Source organism: Manis javanica, chromosome 4, assembly GCF_040802235.1.
Source record: "Manis javanica isolate MJ-LG chromosome 4, MJ_LKY, whole genome shotgun sequence".
Lineage (NCBI taxonomy): Eukaryota > Metazoa > Chordata > Mammalia > Pholidota > Manidae > Manis > Manis javanica.
The window spans coordinates 25341441-25366429 of NC_133159.1; the positions used below are offsets into that span (position 1 = coordinate 25341441).

The 24989-nt window shown below is 44.1% G+C and overlaps 1 protein-coding gene across 5 annotated transcripts in view; it reads right to left on the minus strand.

The window, feature by feature from the left end:
- CSMD2 (CUB and Sushi multiple domains 2) overlaps positions 1–24989 on the minus strand; it is a 600037-nt gene that overhangs the window by 199274 nt on the left and 375774 nt on the right. For all 5 annotated transcript variants that reach the window (XM_073233614.1, XM_073233613.1, XM_037010709.2 and 2 more), the window contains 2 exons: positions 13972–14298; positions 9854–10048 (listed from right to left, as the gene is read on the minus strand). In XM_073233614.1, the coding sequence (XP_073089715.1) occupies positions 9854–10048; positions 13972–14298 (522 nt within the window). The remainder of the gene's footprint in view (positions 1–9853; positions 10049–13971; positions 14299–24989) is intronic.

A 24989-nucleotide genomic window follows, 5' to 3' on the forward strand; every position in this document is an offset into this window, starting at 1 on the left:
TAATGAGCTCACCGGTACTGAGAGCATACTAAGTGTCAGAGCTTAATGTGGATTATCCTGTGGCAACCGCAGCACTCAAAGGCAGATACTAATATTATCCTCATTTTATAGGCAGGGGTCATCTCCCCATTTCTAGTAAGTTGAGGCTTGGAGAAACTAAGTACATAGCACCTATATTAAATACTGAGAGAGCAAACTGCATTCGGGCACTGGCACTTCCTGGGTAACCCCCGTTTTAGAAATCCATCCACCCATCTCACTGAAACTATGCTTTTCTCTGTTCTCCAATGGACACATGAGGCCTTGGGGGTGGGGAGGGGCATGCCTACCTCTCTGTCCCTGGGTCCCCGTGCAGGTCCTGAGCCTCAGCAGAAATAGGGACTTGTTCTTGGCTCCAGTTCTGCACAGGTCCAGCCTCTTTGGATGCTGGACTGTGATCTGCTCGCTTACTTTCCAGGAAGACAGAGGTCACAGTCACACTTGCCTGGCTCATCTACTGCCATTTGGTGCATATGTATCAACAAAAGCCTAGCCTGAAATCTCCAGGCGGGGACCCCAATCCTGCCTTTGGTTGTCACCATTTTGTTTCCTTTCTCTGAAGAATGGCATTACTGCCTTGGCTGGTCCGCCTTTTCACCTGCTCTCTTCATGCCGCCCTGCCCTTGCTCTCCAGCTCATCTTCATATTCCAGGGTGGCAGCTGAGGCAGGGAGGAGGGGGGACTCCTAAGTGCAATGTCTCCTTAACATTTGAAAAGATGCTCACTCTCACTCTTACTAAGAAAATACATATTAAAACTACAACAAGAAATAATTTCTCATCCCATCAGATAGGCAAAACCCGAAGTCTGATGACATATGAGGTTGAGGGGAACCTGGGATTCTAGTACCTTGCTGCTAGAAATGCAAAATGGCACAAGGAAGGGAAATCTGATAATGCCCAGCAAAACTCACGTGCATTTTCTCTCTGGCCTAGCAATTCTATTTCTAGAACTCTATTCCAAAGATATAGTGGCAAAAATACGAAAAAAATGTATATAAACATGGCTAGACAAGGCACTGTTTGTAACAGAATGGAAATAGCCCAAATGATCAGCAATGGGGAGCTGACTTGAATGAACTGGGGCAACCAACAAAATGGACTATTTGTGCAGCTATAAAAGAAGAATGTAGAATATTCTATTATATTCTATAATGCCATGCAGTGATCTCTGGAATATATACATATATTCATTGCAGCCCCCACTGGGTAAATTTATTATGCAGCCCAAAATACATTATTAAGTGAATAAAAGCAAGGTAGAGAGGTAAAAATATGGGTATAATATGATTCCATTAATCTACAGGTGGGAGTAAGTAGACACATACAGATTAAAGAAGACTTGAGACCTACCAGCCAATCTAATGTATGAACCTAACTAGGATTCATTTTTCAAATGTGTGTGTGTGTGTGTGTGTGAGACACATGCACATACCTACTCATATTCACAATCCATGAAAGGGGGAGCTAAAAGCTCAAGATTACCTATGCAAAGAAGGAAAGAACAGGGTAGGGAGGACAGGGATAGAAGCTAGACTTTCTCAGAATATACCTTCTTTTAAAGATTTAACTGTGCAACTATGTATATATTTTATACAATTAAAAAGAAAGATTTAATTTGATAAGCAATGTCTCAAACCTCAAAAGCAGAATGAGATAAATGAATACAATATTCTATCAGTTGGTGGCATAATCACATACAAAGAAACTGAAGACATTTTGAAACACAGCAATTTGAGAGACCATCCCAAGGAGGATATGGGGACAAGAAGAATCAAAAGAAAAAAAAAAGTGAACTATTTTCAGGGATCATATTGCTGTTGGTAATTTGGGCATTACATTTCAGAGGTGTTTGGGTATCGTAGTATGGGATGGTAGTTTCACACTGGGGTTGGGAAATGGGATTTTCAGGAAGAGTGAAGGGCAATACAGATACAACATCAAGGAAGGTAAGTAAAAGCAAAAATGTGTTGTTACATTTGAAATGAAATGAACCCATTGTATTGCATTTTATCTTTAAAAAACAGTTTTTTAGCTCTGGGCATGGGAAAGACTTATAAACAAGGACCTACTTGACAGTAATCAGCTCCCCCAGGGCCCAGTTTCAAAATATCATTTTTCACTTAAAAAAGAAACCAGGGCTCCTTGAAGAAACAGCTGAATCCAGATCGGGGACAAAAAAGTGTACAAGATGAGGTTGGACCAATTTCCAAAGGCTCCCACTGGTGTATGAGACCATCTGCACATTGATTAGAGGAGTAAGTTCAGTGAATTTAAATACACAAAATATGTTTAAATCCATTGGACTGTAATGGTATTCAAAAGTGTTCAACTTTGAAAGATGTTAGGGAATCATTTCATTAACATAAAAACTAGTAAATAAAGGAAAATGAGTATTTCTCCTGCCCTTTCATTATGAGCTTTACCACCAGGTAATCAAATAGTTCATGGGAACAAGTTTTCTTTAAGATTTCAGCTTATAAAAGAAGAAACAAAGGGACTGGGGAGGATGGGTGGGAAGGGAGGGATAAGGGCAGGGAAAAAGAAAGGGGGCCTTATGATTAGCATGTATAATGCAGGGGCAGTGCGTGGGGAGGGCTGTGCAACACAGAGAAGACAAGTAGTGATTCTACAGCATCTTACTACACTGATGGACAGTGACTGTAATGGGGTTTGTGGGGGGACTTGGTGAAGGAGGGAGCCTAGTAAACATAATGTTCTTCATGTAATTGTAGATTAATGATACAAAAATAAAAAAAAAAAGAAGAAACGGTAGCATGGTACCATTGTGCAGTCTCTAGGCAAGGCCTGCCGATGGCTCCTAATGTCCCCAAAAGACACACCAGATATTATGTGCCTCTGATGGAGGCACAGAGCCCTACCTATAAAATATTCTGGCCAAAAGTGGAACCTAAATCTGATTATGTCTTACTCCCAATGACAAGAAACCTAAGAGATAGAATTGTGTTAAATAACCCCACAAGGATGCAATCACCAATATTCAGAATGCAGGAGACTCATCAGGATAAATGGAGCGGCTCCTCCAACAAAAAATTGTGAGGGGTGGGAATCGGTAGACACACACAGGTTAAAGAAGACTAGGGACCTACCAGTCACTCTAACATATGAACCTAATCAGAATTCTGATTTTTAAAAAAATACAATAAAAGAAAGTGTTAGATAATCATGGAACTTTGATCCTGTTAAGTAATCACTTTTTAAAATACTAGTACGTGGTTATGTTTTAAAGAGCTCTTTTTACCTGTTGGAGATACATACTAAAGTGTTGTGGTTGAAATGTTTTGCCTGAAATTTTCTTCACAATAATCCCAGAGTGGAGAGGACTGGGGGAGTGTATGGAGGTATAAATGAAACAAAATAGGCCATGAGTTTATAATCGCTGAAGCTGGGTGATGGGCACATGGGGGTTCATTGTACTATTTTCTTCTGTTTGAAATGTTCCATTGAAATGTTGGGGTGGAAAAAGGAAACCCACATATACACACACATGCTCACATATGCAAGGAAAAGAAAGAAAACGAGGGGTCGGTTCTGCCTCGAATAGGGAGAAAACTCGGGCCCCTGTGTCTAACCCAGTGCCTGGCACACAGTAGGTGCTCAATAAATATTTTGTTGAAGGAATGAAATAATGGTTGAAAGGTACAGATATTTGATGTTACAATTGACTTGTGCCCTCCAAATTCATAGGTTGAAGTCTTGACTCCAGTGTGACTGTATTTGGATATAAGGCCTTTACAAGTAACTAAGGTTAAATAAGATCATAAGAGGGGGGCCCTAATCCATCAGGACTGGTGTCCTTACAAGAAGAAGAAAAGGCATCAGGAGTGCATGTGCCGAGTTAAAAGGACACAGCAAGGAGGCAGCCATCTGACAGCCAAGAAAAAACAGGCTTCCGGAGAAACCCAACCTGCGGGCACCCTGAGCTTGGAATTCTAACATTCAGAACTGTGAGAAAACAAATTTCTGTTGTAAAAGCGACGTTGTCTGTGGTGTGTTTGTTATGGCAGCGAGAGATGACTGATGCACCAGGCTTCTGCTGAGGGGCTGGTGTTCCCTGTGAGGGACGACCTGTCCTTCCTGACCTCTGATGCTGAAAGCATATGAGGCGGGGAGCAACTGGGAATGGTGCTGGACAGGATGACCACAGAACCAGTACTCACTGAGCCCTGAGAAGGGGCCAGATGCTGATTTATATGTGCTTTCTCTTTTCCTGCACGTTCACCTTCATAACAACCTATAAGATAGGTAATGGCATTAGCTTCATTTTATAGTTGAGGAAGCAGGTACAGAGAGGTTAGGTAACTGGTCCAGAAACACACAGTGAGGAAGTGGCAGAGCCAGATTTGAAACTGTGGGGTCTGACTTCAGAGCCTCCATTTCTAACCACTCTAGGTGGACATAGGAATGACCACCCTGATGACTGCCCTCAAAGAGGTTTTAGTTGACTCAGTGTCTGCTGTGAATGACTTTCCTCTGGCCTTCTGCTCCACCACTTTGTTGGAGGATGAAAGGAGCATAAGCGTTGGCATCAGACACACCTTACTTGGTGATTAGAAGTGATGGTTCTGGTATCAGAATACTTGGATTTGAGTCCTGACTCTCTCTTCACATAGCTGTGTGATCTTGGGCCAGTTACTTAGCTACTCTGTGTGTCAGTTTCCTCGTCTGTGAAATGAGGACAATAGCAGTACCTACCTCACAGGGCTGTCGTGAGGATTCCATAGGACAGTGTACATGAAGCATGTGGCCTAGTATTTAGCACATAGTAAGTGCTCAAAGGTGACTAGCTGGGTGACCTTGGGCAAGCCAATTCACCTCTCTGGCTCCCAGATTTCTCATGCATGGGCCATAATAGTATCTTTCTCACAAGGGTGACCAGGATATTAAATGAGCTAATGTTAGAAACTCAGTAACTACTCATATTTCTCCCTTATAGGACTGAATGAGCTACACTATCACTTAGATTCCTCTTGTGGGAATGGGAAGAACTGACCTTCTTTTTTATAGTACTTCTAAATTTTCTGGTTTCAAAAGTAGCATATTTGGTATACAGAAGAGAACACTAATATGTATGTGTTTACATCAAACTGTTAAATCATTTTTCCCCAGGGAGTGGGATCAGGAAATTAGTATTTTGACTTTGAACTTTACTGCACTTGTGCACTGTTTAATTTTTTTGGCAACCACTGAGTATTAATTTAAAAATGAAAATACATACTCACTGGAGATAATTTATCGCTGTGTTTCCCTGTGTACTGCTTGGAAGCAGTGTATTTTGTTAAATCCAGTGTGAGAGTCTTTGTCTTTTAATAGGGGGTTTAATCTCCTTTCTTGTCATAACTGATATGTCTGTCTTATGGCTGTCATTTTGTTTCATGCTGTCAATTGCTGATGCTTCCATAAGGGAGTCCTGTTTTTTTTTGTCTTTTGTGATAGGTGATATGTTTCCTTCTGTTTTAGTTTTCTGCTGGGATATGGAAAGTACAAAACCTGCTTTTCGTCCTACTTATGGAAGCTTTAAGTCTTTGATAAACTTATTTGAAATGATATTCTCTCTAGAGATACAGACCAATCAAAATGCAGTAACAGTGTGGCCAAGATGGGTTTGAATTCTGGCTCCATCACTTACAAGCTCAGAGGATGCTGGGCAAGTGGCGTGACGTCTGTGTGCCCCAGTGGGAACAGTAAACCACACCTCCTCCCTAGACTGTGCATGGCTGAATGGAGTGACCCTTGTAAAACCCTTTTCATTGTCAGGGTATGCCTTAAAAGAGGCGAGAGAGATGAATACAGGGAGACTCCCATGTAGGTGCCTCCACTATCTGGAAGACTTTTAGGAAATTCCTGATTTTAAACACATGGGTCCCTATATCCTCTGTTCTCCAGATAAGGGGTCAGCAGACTACGGCCTGAGAGACAAACCCAGCCCATTTGTTTATATTGTTTATATGCTGCATTCACATAGTTGAGTAGAGACCGTATGGCCCACAAAGGCAAAAACACTTCCTAGCTGGCCCTTTAAGGAAAAGTTTGCCAACTTCTGTTTTAGATCAGCCAGATGATCATCCTTGTTTCTAAATTTAGGAGAAGCCATTTTCTCCCTTGTCCCATTATAGCCTCTCAAAAGCAAAGTGGCTCTTAGCATATATTAAAAGATTTTTTAAAAGACCATTAACTTCTGCATTTAATTGTCCACAAGGTGGGGATACTTAATCAAAAACAAAACTAGAAAAAAATGGAAAAGATGAAGATGTTGATTACAAAGCGGAGTTCTCCCAAGGCGGGGATACAAGGAGGGAAAAGGGCCACGGAGGGGCCAGATGCCCAGGGGCTTCTGAAAAACCTGCCCTATGGTTTTAAGTCTGGGATTAGCCACTCTAGGCAGGGTTCCTCACCCCTCTGACACGCTGCTGCCCAGGTGCCCAAAAACCAGCTTGGCCGCAAATGCCCACCACTGTGAGAAAACTGAGCAGGCTGTCCCCTGTGCCAGTTCAGGGTCTCTCCAGCAGGCTGCCCCCTAGTTCTTGTTGCTCACTGGCCCCAGCCTCAGCATTTCCCCCTCCAGTGACAAAATGAATGAGACTGTTTTAATTGCAAAATTGCGACTTTGCCCATGAAATAATGAATAGTGTTAAGGCTCATTACCAAAGGTTGAATTCTCTCATGCATTCATACATGGTCTAGAGCATTTCACTGCTCTGGCAGAACAATGGTCTAGAAGTGCCCGACTCAGGAGAGGAGACGTGGGTTCTGCAGTTACCACGTCCTGATGCCATTGGGACTGCGCCCCTGCAGGCTCAGGGGCACTGGGGGCCTGCACTCCTCCCCAGAACTGAGGAGAATCTTGGTTGGGGGTGGCGGACCAAGGCCCATGGGACTGGTAAGAAAAATGGAACAGTGGTGAGACCACATGTCCAGTAGAGCGGGCCAGTGGTGGCTCCTGAAGAACAGAAGGAAGTAGGAGAATAGAGAGATCAGGTGAGCAAGAGACAGCAGGGAAGATGTCCTGGGTGAGACGGACCGACGTGAGGAACATCACAGGAGCCAGAGAAGAGTGTCAGCGAGAGCGGGAGGCCAGCCTGAAGGCCACTCACCAACTGTCCTCTAGGCACTGGGCATCTGCTTCACCCCAAAATAGCTCCATCGGACACACATAGTTCTCCCCAGGTGGCCGATGAGGGATTTTCCTAACCTACCAGTTCCCCAGCTGGGAGTGGGTGAAACTGAGTCTCACATTGTTTCTCCAACTCTACAGCTTAAACTATTGCCACAAGTGCTCACTCTGCTGGTGGGGAGCAGCAGACATCGTGGTGTCTCACCGTGGGACCACAGCAAAGTGGTCAGTTCCTGCCGGGTTTGGGCCAGGCACCCAGGAGGGCGGAAGCACATCCCTGGGAACCCTCCCGCACTGGTGATGGTGGGAGTGTCGACTGGTGCAGCCACTGGGGAAAGCAGTAGGGGTTTCACAAAAAACTAAAAATAGAAATACCATATGAACCTCTAACTCCACTTCAAGGAATTTGTCCGAAAAAACAAAAATCTCTGATTCAAAAAGATATATGCAGCCCTATGTTTATTGCCACATTGTTTACAACAGCCAAGAGATGGAGGCAACCGAAGCATCCAACAATAGATGTAGATGAAGAAGGTGTGGCACATGCATACAGTGGTCTAGTACTCAGCCTCAAAAAAGGAAGAAATCCTGCCATTGCGACAAAATGGATGGAATAAAGAATATCATGTTAGGTGAAATAAACTCAGTGGAGAAATACAAATTCACTTATTTGTGGAATCTAAAAATAAAACAAAATAAATAAAACAGCAGTAGACTCACAGGCACTGAGAAGTGACTGGTAGTTACCATGGGGGAGGGATAAGGGGGTGGGGAAGGAGAGTGAGGGGCATAAAGAGGCACTAAATCTCATAATATAAGTTGGTCATGGGGATGGTAGGACAGCATGGAGAATACAGCCAGTGGCTCTGTAACATCTTCCTGTGTTGACAGATAGTAACTGCACTAGTTGGGGTGAGGATTTAATAATATGGGTAATGGTTGAAGTGCTGGGTTATATTCTTGAAACCAATATAAGATTTTCTGTCAACTACATTTCAATAAAAATAAAAGAAACACTCTTTGGTCCCCCTAAGTGAAGCGATACTCATCTGACTGGGCTGACGAAGAAATGGTTCATAAAAGGGGCACCACCCACACTCCCTGAGTGCTGCCTCTCTGCCAGGCACCCCCCTCCCCCTCCCCAAGAGCAGTGATGGCATGACAACCCTGTGAGGAGGCTCCTGCCATGAGCCACGCTTCATGGATGGGGAAGCTGAGGCACAGAGAAGTCAAGTCACTTCCTGAGGGTGGCTCAGCTGGTTAAGTTTCAGGGTGGAGACAAAAAGCAGTCCGGTGAGAGTTGGGGCTCTGAAGGCCATTCGGGAGGCTGTGACCTAGTGAAAGGTTATGCCTTCACTCGCTCAGTGACCCAACAAGCAGTACTGACTGAGCACCCAAGTGCCAAACAGCATGCCAGCTGTGGGGCTCTGAGGCCAAGAAAGACTCCCTCACCTCACAGAGCTTACAAAGAACCCTTTTCAGTGCTTGCTTCATGCCAGGAACTGCCCTTAATGTAGGCATCCTAGTATTATCCCGACTCCCTTTTTGCCAGTTGGAAAAAAACAGAGGTTCAGAGGGAAAAGGTGACTTGTCAAGATTCCCACCCAGGCCTCTCTGCCTCGAAAGCCCACCATGACCCCTGACCCTCTGCCACATGCATTACGCTCCCAGTGGCCTCTCCTCTCCCCCCCATCCAGCCATCAGCTCTGGGGCAGTGCTTGCTCTACGGCACCTCCCCGCTTCGTTATCCTGTTCTTCCTACTTGCTGGTCAGGGTGCTCGGATTTGGGTTTGGGGACTGGGTATATAGAGGGGTCTCTTAGGCCTCCTCCCTGTGTCTATATGGGAGATGAGAAGAATAAGGCTTTCTGGCCCCGAAAGGAGAGAGACCTGCAGCCCCTGCCTCCACAGGCCCTGCCACTGCTGCCTCCCAGGGCCTGTGGGACATCATCGTCCATTCTTCACACTTGTTTAGTGAGGGTTGATTCAGTGCCAGGCACTGTGCTGGGCAGGACATGGTTCCTGCCCTCAAGAAGCTTAATCTGTGTTTTAAATGCCTACAGTTTGGGGGAAGAGTTGGCTAGTTGGGTTAGTGGGTCAAAACCCATCCCGCATGGCAAGGCAGGGCTGAGGACACGCCATAGTAACCCTTGTGCTTGCTTCATGCTGATTTCTTCTGGCTGGTCTGCCCTTCGTCTCCTGCAGATTGACCACAAGTGTGTTAGGGCAGCACTTAACAGGGGCATGGAGGCCAAGCCGAGAGAGATCCCCGGGGACTGGGGAAATCAGCACATGGAGAAGGGAAGAGTGGCAGGCAGCTTGAAGGACATGATACCTCACGGCACTGCCGGCCGCTTTGGGCTGATGGGCCCCCGGGTGCGAGGGGCAGTGGGACTCCTCACGCCTGTGGTACTGGGGGGCCCCAGTTGCAAGGAGAGGTGTTTTTGATGCCTGCCAGTCTGGAACCAGCGTTTCTCAGTTTCACTTCTGGCTGCCATTCAAATACTATGCAACGTGGTCCCTTGCCATTCCGCCGCAGGGGAGGGGAGAGGGTGGCCCCGGGTCCCGGGAGAAGAGGAAGGGTGACACTGAAGTGGATTGTCGTGGTCTGGGCCACCCTGTCCCTCTCCTCAGCCTCTCCAGCTGACAGCCACAGCCCCCAGCCCAAGGCGGGCACATACCTTCACACCGCAGCACGGCACTGTTCCAGACCACGCTGCCCTCCTTTAGGATGCAGGTGATCGTCTCTGAGCCCTGAGTCCCAAGGAAGCCTTCATCACAGAGGAAGGAGATAGAGCTTCCCAGCTGGAGGCTGTCACCAAACCGTTTGCCATTTACTGGAACCCCAGGATCCGGGCACTCGTTGTGTCGGAAGGCTGCATGGATGGGGGTCAAGGATGTGATTAGGCAGAGTTGGGGGACCCCCAAAGAAAATAAGATTCATTATGATGGTCAGTCCCAGACCTCCACCTCTTTCCCAGAACCCACTCTGCTGGCAGGAGAGCTAGATGCCCTCGAGCCTGGGACCAATGTGCCATGCTGGGCATAATGCAGCACCTCATCCAATTTCATTCTCCTGAACATTTATAGATGAGGCAGTGGGATTAGATTTAGGTTAACTCATTTACTAAGCTCATATAATGATTCTGTGAAGTGGATATTATTGCCCCAGTGTACAAATGAGGAAACTGAGGCTCAACATGGCTAAGGAGAAGATTTGCCTTCTCAATGTCAAATCCATGCCATGCTTCCCTAATTTCAGATGGTGATGGGTCATTATGTTGCAGATGAGCTGGACTGGAAATCCTGTGACACTAATAAACACTAACCATCACCAGGCAGGTGCCCTGGAATCAACCCTGCCTGAAGCCCTTTCCTTCATTTCCTTGCCTGTTGTCAGACTGCCCCTCTCTCTGCTCAGACAACTGGTGATGCAGTCAGGGCAGAGGGGGAAGAGTCAGTGCCCTAAACAGCCAGGTTTAGTTGAGCTCTTGTTAGTTATATGGTTCTGGGCAACTTATGTAATCTTCCTGAGCCTCCGTTTCCTGACCTATAAAATGGAGCTCATACTTCACTGGCAGGGTCATTCTAGGATAGAAATAAAATGGAAGTTGATATGAATATGAAACTGGAGCATGTGTGGTACAGCACCTGACAGATGGTAAGTGCTCCGAAGTATGAGTTCCCTTCCCACTTCCTGCTCCCACTCTGTCTCCCCCAAGCATGTTCCCAGCCTTCCTCCATCGGGGGCCACAGTTCCTGCTCTTGAGTCTTGGAAGCCACACTCTATCTGCATCTCTGCTATTCCAAGGATGGTGGCTTTCCAGCAGAGACCAGGCTCCACAGCTGCAGAGGCATGTGCCACTTTAAAGAACTCAGTTTACAAGCATGTGAAATTCCCTAGTGATTGAAGCACTTGCATGATCAGAAACAGAAGTGGCCCCAGAGGCTGTTGGATCTTGCTGGAGGCAAGAAGCCTGCAGATTGGTGATCCTTCCTACTGGAGGTGAGCTGTGGGAACATGCGACATGGGGTGATGGTGATGACCCTTGCAGAGCCACGACGGAGTCCCCAACACCCAACCCCTGAAATGCAAAGCCTAAGTTAGTGCACGCGTCAGGTTCCCAACCATTCCTCTTTATGCACTCTGACTGTGAGGTTGCCCTGACATTCAGAAATATGGGGTGGGAAAAAAGTGGTGCTTAAGGCCCAGAAATCCAGGCATTTGTCTGATGTTTTTCACACACACACACACACACACACACACACACACACACACACACACACACACACACACACACACAACATGCAGGGGACAGGAAGCTATTCCCAATGTTTGGAGGTAAAAGCTCTACGTCAAGCAAGGAAGTACATCCAGCCCTGCCTGTGTACCTTTGCAAACCTCAGTTCCCTGGTGGGTGAGAAGGGGTAGAGCTCAGCTAATGAAGTCGTCATTGCGGAGCCAGTGTGAAGACCACAGATGCTCACTCGGTAAACAGTAGCTACTATCATCATCGTCCAAAATGCGCCCTTTAGAAGGATTAGGCTTACTCTGAGGAGCTGCGGGGTGGACACAGGATCGCTGATAATCTTGTTGCAGGGACAGAGATTATTCCAAGTCATATGAAGGGAAGCCCTGGGCGCTCCCTCACTATGGAGAGAGCTACCTGGGAGGTGAGCTGGGTGACCTGGGCAAATTCAAGCTCAGTGGATGAACACTAGTTGGGACGTGGCTGAGAAACTTAGTGTCCTGCAGGACTGACTAGGGTCATTCCACAACACTTGTCCGTGGACTATTGTTTTGAATCAATATGCTATATCAGAGTCACCACAGAAGCCTGTATAAAAGGTAGATCATGGGGCTTATCCCCTCAGAGATTCTGGTTTTGCAGGCCTAAGATGGAGCCCAGATTAAAAAAAATTATTTCTACTTATTCATCCAACTATCTGTATAAATGCATAGAACAATATTTGATGTCTGTAGCAGTGTTCACTGAATATTGGCCAGAATCATTTCTGAGTAGGGAGCTTGGGGTGGCAGAATTTCTTCTTTGACCTGCCCCCCTCTATTTTGTGAGTGTTTACAATGGCAGAGAAACCTTGGAGAGGAATGCTAGATAAGAACTTGAGCCTCCGGACAAGGCTGTAGCCTTTCCATTTCCTCCTAAGGGCCCAGCATCTGCTCCTTTCCTGGGAAGTAGGGACTTACTAGGATTGGTTCTCTTAGGAGATTGTGAGTATCTGTTTTTGCCCCAGGTCCTCCAACAGGGTCCATGTCTACTTTGAAGCTGCAGAGTTCTCAGCCCTCACCATCCTGCATACCTGAGCTTCCCTGGGATACCTCCTACACTTCTTCCCACTCCCACCATTGGGAAGAAAGGGCATTTAGTCATTCGTGGATCCTTCTATTCAGTAAACATTTACTGATACTTACCATGCTCCAGACTCTGTGCTGAGGAGAGATTATAGAAAGGTAAGTAATACATAACCCCACCTCTCCAGAGCTCACGAACTCATGGAAAGTAGAGGTGAGGATAAAAGAAGCGTGAAGTTAAAAGATAAAAGAAGTGCTGCAGCACCAGTTGGGGAAGATTAGGGAAGACAGAACTGGTCTCTACTTCCTCCTCCTCACTGATGATGGGAACAGGATCTCCCTGAGAAGGTCGACTGTGTCTAGCAAGTCTGGCATCCTAAAGAAGGTGCTGAGGGGAACATCAGGGAAGGGCTTTAGCTTGGGTGGTCCCCTGGAATGTGGGGTCCCCAGAGGCCCACCACTGGAACCTATTATCTTCAGCTCAATTAGACCCCAGGGATGGTTGGGATGAAGAAGCAAGACATCTATGCCAAGGGTGGAGGTAGGGGCTGGGGGGAGATCAGTTTTGTCAGAAAGTAGCAGAGGGACTCGCTCTATGTGTGTGTGTGTCTGCATGGGGCAGAGCTTGAACTGGGGCCTTGCAATTCACCAGCAGCCTCTGGGAAAGGATCTGGCTAATTGCTTGGGCACACCCAGCTCCAGCCCCACTTGACTGTGAGCTGTGGGCCAAGCTGACTGGGTCTGTAGCTTATGATGACCTGATAAGCGCTTCCTGCTCCCTTGGCAGCTTGTTGTTTCCAGTCTCCAAGCTTCTGCCCCCACCCCAACCTCTACTATAACCCATGAGGCACAGGAATGAAGATGATCACCTCTGAGCTTCAGGTTGCTTCTTAGAGAAGGTGCCCAGGGTTGAAACTGGAGGTGACAATCTTTGGACTATGGCCCTGAGGATGAGAATATGCCCCCAAGAGCTGGCTCTACTAAGCCTCAGAGCCAAACAGAAACACTGCTCCAGACCTCTGTTTCTGATTTGATTATGGAAATGGAAACTGGGCCAAGGTGAGCAGGCCCCCCAGGAAGACCTGAGGTCAATGGGGGTAGGTATTCAAGGACTTGGGGTAGCACATCAGAGAGGGGTGAGTAGCTACTGAGAAGATGACAGAGGCTTGCTCTCCCTTGGGCCCTTCCTGGTTCTAGCTGGACCTTCTAGGAGTGGTGGTGGGAGAGGGAGAAATGAGATCCCAGGCTCCTCTTACATGTCCCACCTAGAGGTAATACATGCTTCAAAGAGAGTGACTCTACCCAAAAGAGCATCCTGCCCAGCAGCCAGAGCCAACTGCTTTTCCTGGTCTTGCTGGAGGCCCCTGCAGCCCTGCAGTGCTCTGGAACTGGCCCACCCACATCAGCACTCTTCACGTGAGCACCCTCGACCATCCTGACAGGCTAATACATAGATGGATGCTCAGCTGGGATGGGGAGACTCACTGGTGAAGGTGATGTTGAAGCCCCTCTTCCCTGTGGAGTGGTCAGTCTGGAACTCAAGACGGGCCACATGGCCGCTGCTTGTGATGGACGAGGGGAGCTGGTTTCCTGAGAAGGTGCCCAGGACCGGGGCCTCAGCAGTGGCCCCGTCCTTGATGACCAGGAAGTCAAACTGTGGCTCCACGTCGATGTCATTGAAGGCCAGGTGGATGCGGCTCTCAGGCCGGGCCAGGATGAGCCAGACACAGTGGAGGTGGTTGCCATAGTCCTCTGGGTAGTTAGGTGACAGGACGACCCCAGAGGGGCTGGTGAAGTTGAAGAAACAGGAAACTGCAAGAGATGAGCAGGGGAGGTCAGTAAGCATCGCCAGCATTCTGCCTGGGCCACAGATGGCTGGTGGGGGAGCATTTCCTTACTCTAAAGAGCAATAGAAAGAAAGGGTGGCACAGGGTTGGGCTGGACTGGCTGGGCTCTGAGCTCCAGGTGGGAGATAGGCTGGGCTCCACGTGGGCAGGGCATGGGGCATTCCTTCTGGCACACTGCAGACGTGGCAGACATGGCCTTCCCTTGGTCCCTGCCTCCTTCAGTGTGTCCCCCGGCAGTGTCTGTATGCTCCCGGTCCCTTGTGTTGTGGAAAAACCATCATTCAAGTTTAAGTGTAGTCACAGTGCCTGGCTTCTCTGAGCTGGTGGTGACCCCTGGGCACAACCAGGGTGAAGATACTCCAAGTCCATTTCTTTCCTTTAAATATTTTTGGTGGGGAAATGAGAGGTGTGCCTGGGGGATTCTGGCAACCTCAGAGCTATAAAACTATGCTGAGAAGATGCTGGGTAAGCACTATCCTTTAGAGACGAAGTTCTAGAAGAAATAGGGGGAGAGAGCTTACAGTCCCTCATCTCGGTGCCCTGCCCACTTCCTGGTCTCTCTCCTCCTTTAGCTTAAGGATCCATAGGATCCACTCTTCTGAAAATCTTTCTTTTAAACCCTTTTCATGCCAGGAGACCCTGGAACAAGATGGAGGCAAGGGAAGTGCTATAAGTAGAAAAACAAGCACACACTAAAGCAAAATTAAAAAGAAAAAAAAAAACAGAATGAAAAAAACTGCAACAGACACGCCAAAGGGCAAATATCAATATTGAATTAGAGCTTTTATAATTGTATAAGTACATCACCAAAGACAAGCAAAATGTATGCTCAGAGGGTTTATATGAGAGAAAATAGAATTAGTATGAAAAGACAGTCTGTTTCACTAGCAAAAAAAAAATAACAACAAAAAACAAACAATCCAATATTGTTGAGTCTTCATGGAAACACATATGTATTTACTGCCAGTTGTAGTTGATATAATCCTTTCGGAAGGGAGTATATGAATTCTTATCAACAGGCTCAAAACTATTCAAATATTATGACTCAGAAATCTCTAGAATTTAATTCAAAAGAGCCACATGGACAAAGATGTTTATAGTGACATAATTGTATTACAGGGCAAATGTGAACAACCTGAATGTCAGCCCAATAATGTGAGGTAAATTATAGCTTTTAATGTGATGCAGTTTGAATGCAATCATTAAAGTGATAAGTATGACCCTGTAGAAAGAAGAATGGTAAACATCACTGTACATAAAACAGTAGATCATAAAATTATACGTATACTTTTGATTATAGCTATTAAGCACTTATTTATATATGGATGAAGACCGGACATGAGTCCCCAAATAAAAATTGTATTGGAATAAAAGGTTTTTGGGTGATATTTTTTAAAACGAAAATGCTATTTAATTTTTCTGACTGCAAAAATAATAGAGGCTCATTCTAAAATGTTTTAATGATAAAGGTATAAGGAAGGAAAAAATAATATGGACAAACATTTAAATCCCCTTGTAACACCTATATGGATGTTTAGTGTTAATACTGAAGTTTAAGTAAGTATAATATTTGACTTATGATAATGAAGATAAGGTGAAAAATAATAAGAAAAACATGTTTGCAAAAGAAAAAAAAACTGACAAAGCAAAGGAATTGGTGACTCCTTATACTGAGTTCTTCCTTCCTCTCCCTGACTCTACCCATCTTCCCCTTTTCTGCATTATTTTCCAGCTTGCTACTCAAAGCCCTCCCATTAAATTCAGCAAAGTGAACCTGCTCCCTAAGACACACTCAGTGTTATCTCTGTAATCTCTGTATTTTATAAGTATAGACAGAGTTTGACAAGGAGTGAGAAGCATCTGAGAAAGGTTTTAGGCAACACAAGACACAGTTAATAGTCATTATTATTATATATGAGTAGGGGTTTACTAAGTGCAGGTACTGTTCTAAACCCTTTTATCAATTACTCAATTTAGTTGTCACAATAACAATCTGGGGTAGGTACTGTTATTAACCCATTTAAAGATGAAGACACTGAGTCAAACGGAGGTTAAGTAACCTGCCAGGGCCACACGCAGCCAGTAAACGGTAATAGCAAATTCAAATCCACACAAGTCCATGCAGATTCAAATGCATCTGACTCTAGGGTCCAAACACTTAGCCACTTCTCCACACCATCTCCCAGTGTAAGAACAGTACTGCCACTGGCCCAAAGTCTAATGGTGGAGTCCTTGGGGGTGTTCTTAGATTCTGCTGTAGATCCATCTGTTGACCCCAACCATTAATACATCAGCACAGAACTGGGGGAATCTGGGATGGACATGGATGCCCACACACAGCTAGTCATCTCCAGCTTTACAGGAGTCCAGCGAGGAGCCTAATGCAAACAATGAGAAAACCTAACCCAACAAGGCCAACTACCTTGAGGTCAGGGGAAGTCATGGCCTGCCCACCAGCAGAACAACACCATGGAGGACTGAAGACAAAGAAAAGCCCTACAATTCACAGGGAAGATCGTCAGGTGCACTGTAAGCATGTGAACAAATGCATTTGCTACGGAGAAGAATTTAATTAACATCACCCCAGTCCCTGCCCTGACTCCATTGCTCTACCACTTTCCTCTTTTTTCTTTATTCCCTTTTCCCTCGGTTGCCATGTTGTGAAACCCCAGGGCACCATTTTGGGCAGCTATACACAACAACTCTCCCTGTCACTCTCTGAAATTATCTTGTTCACTTGTCTGTCTATGGTCTGTCCCTCTTGCTCCCCAGCTCCATGACAGCACAAGTCTTGTCTGATTCCTCTGAATCTCTGATGGGTCCCACAATACCTGACACATTGTAGGTGCTCAATTAATATTTACTGAATGAATCAATGAGTACTTAATGGTTGATATCATCTGAAAAGATGGAGTCATGAATATGTGTGCCTCACATTCCCTTCCTGTTCTAAGCCCCAACCAACAGAATTGACTAAAGTCTGTAAAAACAGGTGGATACCTGTGTCAGCTCTGGAAACTAGAGAAAAATACTGTGCTGTGATCTTCAATGCGTTTCTCTTAGACAGTACAGATCTGTCCTAAATAACTGAGAGTGGAGTATGACCCAGCCAAGCTGTTAAACAGCAAAGACAACAGAAACTGCTCCCAGTATCTCAGACCTCAAAAAATATATTGTTCACATAGCACTCATAAAAAACACTTCTTGAATATGTTTTCTACCCAATCAAGAGATGAATCAAAGTGAAGACTTCAAGAATGGAAAAGTTCTGGTTAATAAAATTTTGTTCAAAAAGATTGGCAATAAACAAATAAACCATATAGTAACAAATTGAGATAATTGTTATAAATATTGTGAAAACAGGATGCAAATGTAACAGATATTCTCTGTAAGAGAAGATAAAAGACATCAGTGCTGCCCAAGCCCCAGGGTAAACTATGGCAGAGTATACTGATATGAAGAGCAAAGTTGGAGCAAAGAGATATGCTAATTTCCTCATCTTGCAAGAAATTCTGTTATATAGTTTCTGTGGTTAATTAGAGAAATATAGGTTAAAGCATGTTTTTAAAGATGTTGAGTGTAATTAGTAATAAAGTAACTTATCTTCAGAATTACCGAAGGGGAAAAAGCAAAGCGGTTAATTTAGAAAAAAAAAACACGGGATTCAACAGAAACAAGGAAGCATAAAGAAGGGAAATGTAAAGTAAAATGCTAAATGAAGACCAAACATCATTTATGATAATATATGTATACAGGTTAATCAAGCCTAGTAAAATAAACTCTCTTTTTGGGACAAGACACACAGCTTAAACAAAGTGACTCAGAATTGTTAAAAATAAGGGAATGAGACAAGATAGCTCAGACTTCACACTAGAAAAGTGTTAACATTTACAGAAGCCCAGGCCCCAAAGATTTCTATTTATTTGGCAGAGTGGGCCCAGGGCATCACAGGTTCCAGAAGCTCCCCAGGAGATCCTAATGTGCAACCAGGATTTGGGGAGTCCTGATGCAGGCAAATGCAAACCACAAAAAAAAATGAGTTTTAATATTAATATCAGACCCATGGATGGTAAAATATCACACCAGACTCTTAGATCATCTTGTTTCAGGCCAGGAGTCCTCAGGACAGCCACCAACAGACACTTCATCTGGCACGTGGTAAGAGGTGGAGGTGAAAGTGACACTAACAGAGCAAAAACGTGGCCATACAAAGCTTGGTCTTCCATCCCTCTCGGATTTGTTACAACAAGGGCAGGAGGGAACGTGCACTGCCCTACGAAGGTCTAATCTTTCTGGCTCTGGAAAATTAGAATGCTTCTGTTAGAGAACAGAGTCTGCTTCTCAGTGTCCCAAATGAGGGAAACAAAGTGTTGTAATTGGATTTCATCAGCACCCACCACCCAGGTTAACAGAGGGAGATGAGGTGCCTTTCCCCTTTGGAAGTAGTTTCCGGTTGTGGTCATGGATCTTGACCTTCAATAAACTTTTAAATCAGAGGGTTCTCACATGGCTCAGACTTTTGAAAAATAATGAAGGTGGAACATTCATTAACAGCTGCATAATTATTATGCATAATGTTGAATGATTATTTAATATGATCTTCAGGAGAAAACAAAAAGGGGCTTGTTGAAAAACCCTCTTTTACTGGCTTTTTTTTTGGTGTTGTATTCCTAGGCACTCTACTTTCAAAATGATAATTCAATTACCAGGGGGCTGACAAAGCAAAACAAAATCCAAAGATGATATTTAAAAAAATGGATGATGTGCATATTCCAAAATGAAGACATGACATTATGATACTTTATGCCCCAAAGCAGTGAAACAGACAAAGAAGCTATTTTTAAAAATACAGGAGTTGGAGAAAAATAGTAATTTGAAGTCAACACTAAAGATGAAGAAGACGTATAAAATACTATGAGTCTGTATATATGACATGAAACTGTAATCTTCAAACAAGAAACACCACCTTCTTTACAAGTGCCCATGGAATATTACAGAAACGGACTAAAGCAAAGTTCCACACATTCCTCCACAAAGCAAAACTGTAACACATTTTCTATTCACAGTGCAAATAAACTAGAAATCAGAAACAAAAATAAAGCAAAATCCCAAATTACTTGAAAATTCATAAAACCCTTTCCTCAATAAGTTCTTGAGTTCAAATAGGAAACAAAAGCTATCAATACAGAGTACTTAAATAATGATGCTGATACTAGGCCAAAGCTGTGTTCCAGAGAAAATTCATAGCCTTATTCATTATTAAATAATACAGAAATAAGTGAAATGAGAGTTTAAACTCAAAGAGTTACAAAGAAAAACTAAATAAGATTAAAGAGAGAAGGGAGAATAAACTTAGTAAAGACAAAAGCAGAAAAAATAATTGAAGAGACCAATAAAAAATTCTTATTGGTCTGCTCAAGAAATAAAAAGAGAAAAGATACATACACATAGAGATAGGATAATAAAATAAAGGAGATAAGCCAATGTCAAAAGAATAATATGTATAATGTTCCAACAGATTTGAAATGTTGACAAAATGGAGAATTTCCCAGGAAATTTTGAATTATCAAAATTGTATGAAGGGAAAAAACCTGAGAAAAATGGAAGACACGTAAGGAGCAGGCAGCTTCATGGCCAGAGCTTTAAAATTTTAAACAACCTGTAACAGCCATGCTGTTTAAATTAATCTTGATACAAATACTCCCCCAAAATAGTATGTATACGCTTATATACACCTACCTATGCACACAATGATACACCTAGTGTTAAAAAAAATACTGTATGCAAAGTGCTAGCAAATAAAGTTCAGCCCTAAAACAATGACCAAGCATGACCTCCACATTGAAAACAACACTACTTTTTAAGTGGGCAGAAAAGAAAAGTTAAAAATGAAAGACAAACTATTTTCTTGGATGCAGAGTTCATATTGTTAAGATGACAGTTATTCTCTCATCTGTATAAATTTAACATACTTCCAGGCAAGACCCACACTGATTTTTTAAAAAATTAAAACAATTGTAAGATCCATCTGATGGATAAACATAGTAAAAGCAGCCAAGTTCTCCTTAGAAGGACAAGGATAATAGTGTAGGATAATAGTGTATGGGACGCTATTTGGTATTCCAAGAGAATCATATGTCTTAACTCATTAAACCGTCACAGCAACCTGCTGAGGTGTATACTATTATTGTTCCCACTTTACAGAGGCAGAAGCTGAGTCCAGGTGTTCAAGCAACTTGCCCACAGTCACACAGCATGTTAATGATGGGCTGGGATGTGAACCCAGTCAAGCCAGTCCCAAACCTCAAGCTCTCAACCATGACACCTACTTTCTCCCCGTGGAAGGAGGCCTTGCCAGCTCAGATATTAAGATAATATTATAAAGCCACAATAGTAAAATCTGTACTCTATTAGCTTCAAATGAGAGATCAATAGAACCAAACAGAAGGTTCAGAAACAGACACAAACAAAAATTCAGTATATGGTTGAGCTTTCAAAATAGCAGGGTAAAGGATGATTTATCAATAAAGGGTGCTTGGATAAATGGCTAAGTTGTAGAAAAATTAGATTCACATATCCCTGAATGCCATAGAAGTACCATATAAGTGCTAGAAGAAAATATAAGGAATATCTGCATAATCTCACAGGTGGGGAAGGACTTCCTTAGTATCACCCCAAGTTTAGCACTCATAAGGGAAATGATATTTTAAACTACAGAAAGGAAAAACTTCTGGATTTCAAACATCACTATAAATAAAAGCTAAATAGTGAGGAATAAATATTAGAAAGGAAGTGTTTGCACATTATTACAGTTAAATATTTACTATGTTTAATATATAAAGAACTAACAATTCAATAAAAAGATAAACACTTAGAATAGAAATATGGGACAAAGAAATTAAGAGGTAACTAACAAAAGAATAAAATCAGTCAATGTATTGATACTGGAAAATGTACAATATGAATAGAAAACAAAAACTTCAAACAACAGGGCTACCAAGTTGGCAAAGAAAAAGCCAGTGTGGAACTTTGTGAGAGAATGGAGAGAAGCCAGAGGGCAGACGGAGACGAGGCAGCTGAAAGGTAGAAGGAAAAACAGGAGAGTACCTTCCAGAAGGGAAGGGCTATCTGTTCTGAAATACAGCTGAGCATCTGGGTCAGATAAGGACAGGTTTCAGCAATAAATAAGAGGCTGATTGGTGATGTCAGTGAGAGCAGTTTCCAGGTATGGTGGGCACAGAGGTCAGAATGGATGGAGTGACAGGGGACTAAGAGGTGAGGAATGGACACAGCAAGGGAAGACATCCTGGTAAAGAAGTCTGGATATAAAGGAACATGTTAGGGAATAGGCAAGAAGGTGAGGGATGTGAAGAAAGGTCTTTACTTTTAAGATAAGAGAGATCTAAGACAACTTAAATTTTGATGGGAAGGACTTGGTAGAAAGTGACTGGCTGAAGAGACAGTGAAGGAGAATGAACTATACGAGGCATAAGGTTCCTGAGGAGGTGGGAGGCGAGGGAGAATCTATAGCAAAATTTCTGAAATGGTGGACTGCAGCCCATAATGACTGATCATGAAAGTGGAGGGTCACGAGTCGGATGCTGAAAGAAAAATAAAAGAAAAGGAAGGGAATGGAAAATATCTGAGTGCATTATAGGGAGTAAAGGTAAGTACTGTTTGCAAATTGTGTTTCAATTACATGCAAGTATGTAGGCTGGCATGTACTGCACTGTATTTTTTGCTGTGAATTTAAAGGTGTTTGAAGGTCCCTGATCTAATGCTTTAATGGGATGTATAATCTACAGGGGGATTGGTTTTTGATGGGAGGGAGGAACAACCATCTCCATTATAAAAGGTGGAAAGGCCAGAGCAAGGATGGGGATGGGTATATCTGCAGGCTGGGTGTCTTTGGGGTTTGGAAGCTGAGGACGTTGCCTGTGAGGGGGAGGCAAGATCTTTCTCTGCTGCAGGGCGAGGAGAGGGGCTGCTCATGGGTTGCAGTGTGTGGAGAAAGCTTGGGACAGCCTCCAGGCACAAGGGGAGAACAGAATGACTTGAGAAACACAGACAGATTGCTAGGGACTGCTGGAGGCTTGACTGCGATTGGTGACCGTGGATTTGTAGCAGCACTAGTTTGCCAGGTTGGGTGATTTTCTCCAGCGGTGCTCACCCAAGCAGGAGAGGCCCCATCAGCTTGTTCATGCTTCGTTGTGAGTCTTTGGACCAGTAAACTGAGGCAGCTCTGCGGATTCATGCTCTAGCAGAGCTGGGAGCAGCTTTGCAAACCCACCCTTGAATTTCTTTTGCCTCTTTCTGTTCAGAAGTTCAGTGTATGCTGATTTTCACCTGAGTTATCTGAGTTACCATGACATCACCTTCAGCACTAGAGCTTGGTGAAAGTTATCATTTAGCTTCACTGGGCCCGAGGAGGCTGAGGCTCCCAAGGTCACACTCAGGAGGAATGAAATGGTCTCTCGGCAGGGCTCATCTTCATCATAAACAGGATTAAGTTCAGGCTTGGTTCTCCTTGACGAGATACTGAAGATGCCATCTAGGAACCCATACGTGTTCCAAAAGAAGCACCAGGGATAAAGGGACAATGCTGGCCATTATTTCCTGAGTGCACAGTGTGTCCTCTTAGATTCATATTTGATATAATCCAATCCAAAAGCCATGAATTGTACTCAAGGTTTTGCATTTTTTTCCAAGGACTTTTTTTTTGTTTAGTGTGTATGTATCCAGTCCCCACCTCCCAGGCAGGCATGATTTGGACACGGGTGTCCTGAGTTAGATTAGCAGGACATTCAACAGAGCTGAGCTGCCTCTCATTCCTGAAGCATTTCCGAAATTCTCTCTTCCATCACACCCACTCCAGGGTTTCCACCTCTAGCTCTGACTTCACCTTTGCAGTCATTTTAAAGCTCTCCTCTTCTACCTGACTTCCACATTTTAGAACAGGAAAGGATCTATTTCAAGGTCATCTTCTCACCTTTAACAGTCTCCCTTAAGGCACCCCACCCCAAACATGGCTCTTAAATATATACCTTCAGGACAGAGTTCTCTTTTGGGCTCCAGACCTGTACATCCAATGGTCTTTGAAATGAAGCAGCTGCTGTGTGCCAAACACTGTGCTAGGTACAGGTTGGCCACCAAGACAGGTAAGCAGGCCCTTAGCTCTGACGAAGCTTATGTTCTAACAGGAGACAAAGAACATAAGACTGGGCCAAGGGAAAAAGAGTGAATGGAGGGGTGGTGGAGGTCTAGTTTCAACAAGGTCAAAGATGGTTTTTCTGAGCAGGTAACCTCTGAAATGTGGCCTGATGTGGCCAGCCATCTAAAGGGAAGATTACTCTAGGTGGGGGGAATTGTAGGTGCAAAGGCCCTGAGGTAGAAGTGAGGTGGGGGTATGTAAAGGACAGAAGGGAGGCCAATGCGGCAGAAAGAAGGTGAACCATGGAGCTAGGAACATGAGATGAGTGGAGAGGGTGGCCGAGGTCTTTTAGACCATGAGAAGGAGTCTGGGTTTTATCAGAGCAAATTAAACTAAATATGTCCAACCTCAATTCCTAGTCCTCTTTCTCAAATCTGATTCTCCTAGATTCTAAAGATCTGGATTGTTCCCTGGCATCAACAAATGATCCTGTGCTGCCATCCGTCAGTTATGCACTTTTCCTTGGCCCTCTTCTCTCTTCCAACCATTCTTCCTTTCTGCTTTTGCCTCCCAAATAAATACTAGTAGCCCAGACCCTCCTGCACACTCCAGACTTGGTATGCAACTGTCTGATGCACACCTTTACTGGAGATTCCATTGCACCTGGATTGCATGTCCAAAATTGAACTCTTTATTTTCCTAAGCCTCCTTCATTCCTTATCTGCATGAGTGACAGCACCCAGATGCCTATACAAAATATCTCAACTCCTTCTCCCTCACTCCCAAATCCCATCAGTAACTAACTTCTGTTGCTTCTATCTCTTCAGTATCTCTTGTACTTGTCACGTTCTCATCAAGTCCCTATTAAGGGAAGGTCTCTTCCTACTGCAGTAGTCAAACTGGTCTCCCTGATTGAAATCTCACTCCTTTTGAGTCCATCCTCCATATGCTCCAGAGTGAATTTTGTAAATTACAGAGTTTCATGATGTGACATCCCTTCTTGGAACTCTTTAAAAACTCCCTATTAAATTGAGGATAAAACACAAGCTGCTCAAAGGGCACAGAAGACCCTCAAAGACGTAAGGCTCTTGACAAACTATTTAACCTTTATTTTTCTACCTCACTCCCCACTGCAACTTATATTCCAGCCATATTAGACTCATTCTAGCCATATTAGATTCCTTAGAGCCCTACAAATGTGCAAGGTTAGCCCTACAAATATGCAATGCGAACCCCATGTTTTTCCCAGACTCTTCTTTACAGAATGTTCTCTCCTATTTACCTGGAAAACTCTGTTGAGCATCATTTCTGTTGAGTGGTGTGGGTCCCTCCCACCTTCCATTTATCCTTCCTTAGTGTAGTCCTAAAGTCCTAAAGTACCAGGCTCATTCCAATCAGAGCCTCTTGTGGTCTAAATATATGCATCCTTCAAAATTCGTATGTTGAAATCCTAATCCCCAAAGGTGATGGTATTAGTAGGTGGGGACTTTTGGAGGTACTTGAGT